General features: G+C 39.3%; 1 protein-coding gene across 1 annotated transcript in view; it reads left to right on the top strand.

The window, feature by feature from the left end:
- The first annotated feature begins 694 nt into the window (after window positions 1-694).
- Window positions 695-9,078, top strand: part of LOC150085877 (LHFPL tetraspan subfamily member 7 protein-like) — an 82,962-nt gene continuing 74,578 nt past the window's right edge. Inside the window, exon 1 of the mRNA XM_090374280.1 lies at window positions 695-1,405. Within this exon, the coding sequence (XP_090230406.1) occupies window positions 973-1,405 (433 nt within the window). The 5' untranslated portion in view covers window positions 695-972. The remainder of the gene's footprint in view (window positions 1,406-9,078) is intronic.

The following is a 9,078-nucleotide window of genomic DNA, read 5'->3' as shown; positions in this document are numbered from 1 at the left end:
GATCGCAGTTCAAACGCTGATGTTCTTGCATTCCCTCAATTCTGTCAATTTGTGGTCTTTCCCGGAGCATAAACAGAAACTGCAATTCTGGAAGCTGACCTCAAAAACAACGACCGAAGTTATAATTTGTAACTACGAAAACTGCGATGTCTGCATTTTATCGATAATTCAACTACGCTTAGACGGTCGACAACTAAAAGCCAACAGAAATCCTTTTTCTTATACGGATTCCCGCGTGAACGAATGACGTTTACAAACACTGCCTTTCCGACTGACCATCGCGAAAGTGTTCTGCGTGACGAATGCCGACATTCCTACACCCACTGGGGAAGCGGAGCTCATTAAGAGACGAAAGGGGGTCTCTTTTGAAAGTCCGAAAAGCGACTGTCTGCCCCTCTGCCGCGTATATATATAGATTTTCGTGCAAATACTTTTTTTTTTTAATTTACTTTTGACGACAACCTCTGACAGCTGTCTTCTATTTCTACCCCATTTATTCACATCAACGAATCACTTTGCTCCCCCGTTAATCACCCACTCTCAACACATCGTATCTTTCGGCCTTATAGCCCTTAGATCTCCCCACCCCGCCTAAGAATGAACCCGCCTTCCTCACTACACGCGCGCACACACACACACACGTCAGTTATATAGATAGTGTCGAAGTTTCTACTAAGCAGTGCGCTGTCGCAGCACGTGGAAGCGGATGAGAAGATCACCGTTCGATGGATCGATGGCAACGAAACGCGCACGTGGTTAATGGAGCTCGCTGCGATGAGAGGCGCAGCAACTAGTGGCTTCCGTGCGGTAATAAGGGGACACACCTCTGGGCGACGCATGTGATGGGACAGCGCCCGAGGCTTTCGTCAAGAAACAGAGCTGCACGTCTTCGCTCCACGTGTAAGATGCCTCGATAGCGACCGCGGGGAAACAAGGTCACGTGACGGACACTAAGCCGTTTATCTGCCAACAATGACCTGCATCAAATACACGGCGATGCACGTGCATGTGGCCACCTCCTGGCCCGTGACAATGGTGTGGGTGCTTCTCTCTTTCCTCGTATCAATCATGTGCGCCGTGGCCTTCCTCCATCCCGAGTGGTACGTCAGAGAGATTCACGGACAGACGGATGTGCTACGGTACGATCCTGCTTCGCTGCTCTCCACCATCGGCATGGTCAACGTGTGTTACAGGCGTCATCGCCTGTGGTCGCACCACCTGCACTGTCACAACTTCGGCGAGGACTTCCCGTCTGCTTCGTGGCAGACTTCGTACGTGCTGTACGGCACCGGCTGCGTCTTACTCGCATGGTGTGCCCTGTTGGCCTTTTGTAGCGTCTGGGTGGTCGGTCATCGGAACCGGCAGTTGCTGTCTTTCCTCGTGGGACGTATACAGCTGATATCAGGTAAGCAGCCGTTTAGCGAAGGGAATGGGGGGAGTGCGAACAAATAATGTCAAGCCGTGACACGACAGCTAAAGTGAAAAACGCCCTCGTCAGCACTTACGCGCTTTTAAAACGTTAAATGAAAAAATGGAAAGCTACAAAACAATCTTTTTTCATTTTCCGTTTTGACGCAACGCTAATTTCTATCGCGATAACGTATATCTCCTAAGGTACCCACATGCAGCATCACCTTCGAGAGCCAGTGGCTACCCTTTCACAACGTAGACGCCATTCCATTAAAATCGGGTTTGTACCAATTATAAAGCGAAAACTGCGATTTCATCTAAACAGAAAACTTGGACTCGCATCCGAACTACAAGATGGAATCCAAACTTCATCCAGCAGCCCACACAACGCGGTATTTGTTATACGCTCGTGATCTCTGCATTTAAAGAACGCTTTCTTTAAATGCAAACTTCTCCCGAGTACTTTAATACCAAGATATCGCTGATATTTTTCCTCTAAAAATATCTCCAAAGTGTACAGTAGACGCTATCGTAGCCAACTGTTCAACGCCAGAGTGCAATGGTACACACGTTTGAGTTGACCGGTAGCCACGGTACGGTATAACGATAATATTCTTTTCAAAATGATTGATTGTAAATTCCTGGGTGCACAAGTATAAACAGAACGCCTCAGTCATTTGGAGAGTAACTTAGTGTTGGTTTGGATCTCACAGATCCATGTGAGAAATTCGGTCGCAGGTTTGGACCAACGGCCTTACAAGCAAGCTCCCTTCCTAAGGTCTTTCCTTTGCCCTTTGCTTCTCACTGCGTTGGACGAGTCTTTCTTCAAACCTAATACTAAAATACCTTAAGTGCTGACATCATTTGTGTCTGTATATGAAGAGCGTGGTAAAAGAAGTTCTGAGAATAGGTTGTATTAATCAGTTATATTTTAGATTTCTTTATAGCTTAATGTCTTATAAAATAGCACGAAAAAAAATTGTATCTCGTGCAGTTTCTTAAATTGTTATTTTGGTAGGTGGAAGAAGAACGAATATCCAACAAATCGAGCATCGTTCGGTAATCAAATTTTTTGATCAAAAAGAACTCTACGAAAGATTGTCTTGGGGCAAATATCACTCAGTTGTGCAAGAAGGTAGGCAGAGTTCAGAAGGGAACGGCAGTCAGTTGAGGATGATCCAAGGTCTGGTCGGCCATCTGAAGCAATCAGTTTTAAGAAAATATTTTAGAAAACAAGAATTAAACTGCCTGAACTTGAAGAAGAACTTAATTTCTCATGGAAGCATTTTAACAATAATACATTAGCATTTCGGAATGTCAAAAGTTTGTGCAAGATGAACTCCCAGAAACCTTTCCATACATGAAAAAAATCAGAGGGTGGAGCCATCAGAAGAGAATTTAAAATTAATTCTCGCTAATCAAGATAAATTTATCCCGTTTTGGGACCGTTGATGAAACTTGTCTACATTTTTATGACCCCGATTCAAAATTAGAAAGCACGAGGGATCTCCAACCCTGCGAAAGTTTCGAACCTAACCATCAAGTGTTGACCGCAATATTTTTTTTTTTTTTTTGGGACATAAAAGTATTGTTAATTGGTTAACCTGCACCCAAGCACAATAACAGGGGAATATTATGCCAAAGTTGAAAGTTGCACTTCGCAGAAAAATACAAGGAAAGTAGGATCATAGGGTTTCTTCTCCATGACAATGCACCCGTGCACAGAGCTCTGGTTGCATATGCTAAAATTCATGAACGTTGATTCTAACAATTAAACCACCCCCATACAATTCATATCTAGCTCCAAGACTTGTTTTTTTTTTTTTTCAGAAACCTTGTCTCCTCTTTTGGAACTCATTTTAAAGATGAAAAGATAAAAGGAGCTGTGGAAGCCTGGTTTGAATGCAACCTGAAGCATTTTGTTAAAGGATTAAACTCTTTACAGATTAAATGCAATTTATTTTTCAATGTATCATTGAAAAATAAAAAATACAGGATTTTGTACCTAATGTTTTTTATAATCCGTTTTCAGAACTTTAACCACCCCTCCTATTTCTGGCCTTCCTCCATCGTTGACTGCATATCCTATCCACAGTTTTGTGACGATCGTACCCTCGTGGGTAGAACAGTTGGTATAGTCACAGTCCTCCTTCCACCAGGTGGAAAAGACCCGAGTTCTAATCCCGTCGATGACCCTAGGAATTTACGGGCTTTTTTCACAACGCGGCTGAGTTATTCGGTCTCATGCAGCGCAATATGGCCTAAGTTGCTGATGCGCCTTAAACACAACGAGTGATGATTGTCCATTTGCTCTTTCTTGTTTGAGAGCGCTATCACTGTAAAAACAACGAAAAGATGAATTAGTCATTCTCGCTCCTAAAGTCCTAATCTGGATTATACTCGCATTTCCAGACAACGTGAGATACATTTATTTGGAACACCTTTAATATATAATCTTTACTGGCACAGTTTTCATCAAATTATACATTCGCCAGCATCCCCCCCCCCCCGAATACTAGGTTTTATTTGTCACATTTCAAGTAGTATAAATCCCAAATTCGTTCTGTCTTAAAGTGCAGATCCTACAGGACGGGAGGTTTATCAGGAACATCTCCAAGAAAGCTTCTACTCTGGTGGAAAGGTGTTATAAGAAATCTTTATTGCAATAATAATAATAAGACAATCGCAATATTGCCCTTCACGGCCATCAGGCCAGGGGTTAACAAAGAACATTGATAAATTAAACATAAGGAAACATATGTAGGCGTATAAAAGGAAGTGCAGCTCAAAACAAAGTACAATACAGTTAGTTATATCACAATATACAAAGACCTAGATGGAAACAAATAATTTTATATATAGAGGTAGTAAAGTTTATCATTGCTCACTGTAATACTGAAGAGTTAGTAAGCCATCTTCATGTCAGATGGTGTTGTTGGCTTGCGGCATTAAGATGAGCTTCGAGGAGAAGGATCAGGGACAGGGAAATACAATTTAAAGATTCGGCATCTGTATTCCCTGTCACACGCAAACTTATTAAGGTGAGCATCCGATGACTGGGCACATGAAAGTAGATGAAAAAGGCAAGAAACCTATCAGATAGATGGAAACGGCTGAGATGCGGGCACAGAGTTGGGGTCTAAGGGAAGGGACTCTCCAAGAGCACATGTCCCAAAATGATGGTGCCGAAATCTTGCCAACGATCATTTTAATAGTCTTAGTAAGGCGTTCATCCTAACCAGCGTGGGGAGCCTGTGAATTTGTATCAGACTGGCCATGTCAATTGTCTTTAACTGTGGAGGAAGTTTATGTTTGTTTATAGCCCATTTTAAGAGCCAAAACCTAACAGAAAGAAGTGGCCTAATTGTGCTAAGGGCAGGGGTTGCACATACCTCTGCAGCATATAAAAGCGGAGAGTATACGGCGGTTTTTATGTATTTTCTGGTTTTCCAACTCGTCAACGGACTTCAGTTGTGTGAATTTGGGATCACATTAAAAACGCAAAATCTTAAGCTGGTATATCAACTGATACACCACATCCAGAGTAGGAGCATTTTCAAAAATTAACTCCAGTTAGAAACACAGCTATATTCTGAGACCGTGTTATGAACAGATGGGCAGTGATCAATTTATCAATATTTGAAAAGAAAATCAACTATCAGATAGGCATGATGCATAGTAAAATATAAATAAAAGGGGAAAAAATATATTTTTTTTCACCATCCGCGAATAGCACATCTTATCATGCAGATAAGTTTATTCCTGAATATTATTTTGGTTTATTATCGTGTAATACAAAAAAGAAGGTATCGGTTGCCACCAGTTTAGTTGAAGTTGATTTGTTTATTTTGAATAAAATAAACAAATATCCGGTTGTAAGAGCAAAAACAATTAAAAGATCTATTTACTCTAAATTAAGGGATTAAAAAAAAAAGTTAAAAAACGCTGAGTGCCTTCGTGGCCGATACAGTGGTTACTCCGTTTTACCACTCTTTATGAAGCTGTTGTAGACGTAAAGTGTAAAATACAAGTATATCAATAAGAGACCACCAGATGGGGGCAGTTCTCCCAAAAGACGCCGATTTTCAAAGATATTTAGCAACTCCTTAGCTCAAACCAAGCAACTAATAAAATATTAATTCGATAAATGCTTTCCACTTCTTCCGTTATTTTTGCTGAAAAAAAGTGGGAAAGGGTTTAAATTGTGGCGATTTCCAGTCTTATTGTTATTAATTTTCTTTCAAGGAATTAGGAGAAATATTAGTAACAGTTTATCTAACTATTAATTTAATGATTTTTTTGGACTAAATTCGACGGTCATCACAGGATTTTCCGATTTCGATAGTCACGTATCTCCCCCTCAATAATTTTGCAGTTCTTATTTCTGTACGCTCGCTTCGGCCTCTTCCAATCACACTTCTATTTTGCGCATTAAAAAAAAAAAAAAAAGTGCTGGTGACCCTGAGAAAATCGTGCAAGAAAAGCTCCATCTGTTATTTTCGAGCTCATTTATCTTTAATGTAATTATAATGTGTCGAGATAAAATGAGGCAGTCTGAAGTCTCGCACTCAGGCACGCCATTACATAATTAACATTACTTCGTATTAATGGACGACACACACCAGCGATATATTTTCATTGAAAGAAAGAAATCACGATTTCTTCGCAAAAACATAACGGAAACAATATCCATTATATTCGTAATCTCGCTCCAATTAACGGTAAAATCTCAGATATCACGAGATGCCAAAATCGGGTTCCTAATTACGCGGCACGAAAAGCGCAAAATAAAAAGGTGACTGAACAGAATACTTTTTATGCAAATGGCTTCCGTTCTACATTACAGCACTGCCATACGCGCGATCGTGTGCACACAGCAAAAGACCTGCCACATAACGAGCCAGTTACATTCACGAGATGTCTGACACTTATTTGTCTTCCACTCTTAATTTCGCGGCACATATCATTACGAAAGCCACGTGATTTTTCATTGGCGACCTGGTGTCACGCACCCCGGTAGAAGTAACCTGCTACTAGAATATACAAAAGCCAAAGGTGACACGAGTTCAGTGGTTGTTGTCATATCACCAATCGCCACTGCATTCTTCCATACTCCATTAATTTAACAGCGATGATCAGAGCTCGACAAATCCGTTGCCCGGTTACAGGTCAATCTAGCGGCTATCACTGCCAGGTCTGTTTCCGGATCGCTGTGGTTCGTACCATGCCAAGGGGTGGTACGACTTTCGACAAAGGTACAGTACGATGGACTCTTAGTACCGACACTAAACTATCGACAGAATTTCTCTTGTATTTGATTAAATACGTATTAGAAGACTGCTCATTGATGAAAACAAACTTTATCTCAGTATGAGTTGACTTCGGGCGCGTTGGGTAATTTCACCTCATTACGTGACACGGGGGATGTTTTTTCGGTAAGGGTTATTCCAGAAGACTTTTTTTTTTTAATTTTTTTAAGTATGCCGTTCTCCCCCACTACCAAACTAGCGCTAACTTTTCGCAGGTGGCGTTTAATCTTGAACATTTTGTCGAGCCTTGATGATGACTTATGAAAGAAACGATCCGGCCAAGGAAAAGAAACGAGAGAGAGAAAATCTGTTTGTCCTCTACCTGCAACAGTTCAGTTTTTTTATTATACTATTTCTAATGACGGTTTAAAACAGAAAGGCAATTAATAGTCTATATTTCTTTTCACAAACTTCTTGGCATAAAACTGAGAATCCCAGAAACACTGCTTCAACATCGATTTTAACGAAGTGATTAGTTCTTACAATTTTTAATTCGTATTTCCATTAAGTCCCGCTGCACTTCGACAAAGATTATCCCAAACGAACATCAGTAATTTGAATACAAGATTTTTACTGCTTATTGAGCACTCGTAAAAAGTGAGAGAGAGAGAGAGAGAGAGAGAGCGAGATAAGAAAAAGAAACGGTTAAAACGACAATTAAGATTAATTAAAGTAATATTAGGATAAAATAGATTTGCATTCAACGTACATTAAGGCTAGTGCTTTAAAGATAAGAAATCCTGAAAAAAAAGTTTGGTTTGTAAAAGTCGAGAAAACCATATTTGTGGCAGTGAAAATAAAAATCGTCAAAAGAAAATAAAAATCTCAAAAACTTAAAGTTTTCTTTGACTGAAATTTATCCAAATGTATTAAAATTTATAGCAAAACATACCATAATAGGCATCCACCATCACTACCTGTTTACCAAAGTCAGAGATTTCTGGAGGAAGCAACCATCTCAGGAGGGATCACCTTCTTTCTAGGTAAATGGAAACGTGAACAGGTGTTAAATATCGCATCTAGAAAGATTGAAAAACTGGCTAGAGGTAACAAATGAGGAGGCGCTCGACTGTTAACGCAAATGTTAAAGTAATTTCGTACAGTTACTAAGAAATTCTCTATTTCTTAAAATGAAAACTTTAATCCCATTTAATGAAAATTAATACAACTATATATATATATATATATATATATATATATATATATATATATATATATATATATATATATATATAACGTACGGTGTTCGTAAATCGGGTAATCCCCCGATTTACGAACACCGTACGTTCACAGAGAATTGGTTCGTAACGTGGCTTTTTTAGCGCATCATTCAGCGCTGTTTATTTAATGTACATCACCCAGTAAGTGCCCCTCACAGTGAAAACAAAGAGTCCTATATCAATATATTATGCAATAACAGAAAATATAATAAAAGCTTTCGTAGGACTTACTTATTTATAGTTTATTTTGTCTGAAATTTCCTGGTACTGTAGTAATAATGATGTACCATACTTCACCATTGATATCAGGAAAGGAATTTTCTTGAAATTACCACAGTAGTAATAATACCAATGACGCTACTCTATTGTATTTTATATTTCAGGAAATACTGAAAGTATTTCATTCTCATTATATTACTTTCAAAAGATCACGTCTTGCCGAGTTCCTGAATTAATAAAAAGTTCGCAAGATTCGTAAATTGAATTTGCGGTGTCAAATTCTTGTTCATAAATGGGAAGGTTTCTGCAACAGCGTTTCGAATGAAACGCTGAAAGACAGATTCACAGAACTTTTCCCATGTTCCAACGAACAAAAGACGAATCACTTCCAGTTGCCCTTATAACACAGAATACTTCTCGCAAATTAACAATATTTAATTATTAATATAAACAGATGAGTTCAGCACGTCCGCCCGCATGTAATAATCTCACGCCCTAATGGATGAATTTTCATACAATTTTATATCCGGCTCTTGTAAAAAGATTTGTCGAGCCGTCCCAAATTTCATTAAAATCAACACTAACTGAAATCCGGCCATTATTATATTTTTGTCTGTCTGCATATAATAATTCGACTGGCAGTGGTTAGATTTTAACGAAATTTTATATTTAGAACAATTTATCGAGCCTTCCAAAATTCCCTTCAAATCGCACCAATAGAAATCCGGAAAATATTATAGCAGCAACACTGGATACCATGATCGTTGCCGGACGCTGGTGGAGGATTGAATTGCCAATCTGGCGGATACGCAGAAACAAAAATTTCTCGGTTCACGCATAAAAACTTTTTTTTTTTTTTTTTTTTGTTATAAATCATGGATTATTAGTATTAGCTAACGCGCCTGAAATGTAAGGCACTG

The sequence above is a fragment of the Mastigoproctus giganteus genome, chromosome 5 (assembly GCF_048544385.1).
Source record: "Mastigoproctus giganteus isolate SK-2022 chromosome 5, ASM4854438v1, whole genome shotgun sequence".
Classification (NCBI taxonomy): Eukaryota; Metazoa; Arthropoda; class Arachnida; order Uropygi; family Thelyphonidae; genus Mastigoproctus; species Mastigoproctus giganteus.
This window is presented reverse-complemented; position numbering and strand designations above follow the sequence as displayed.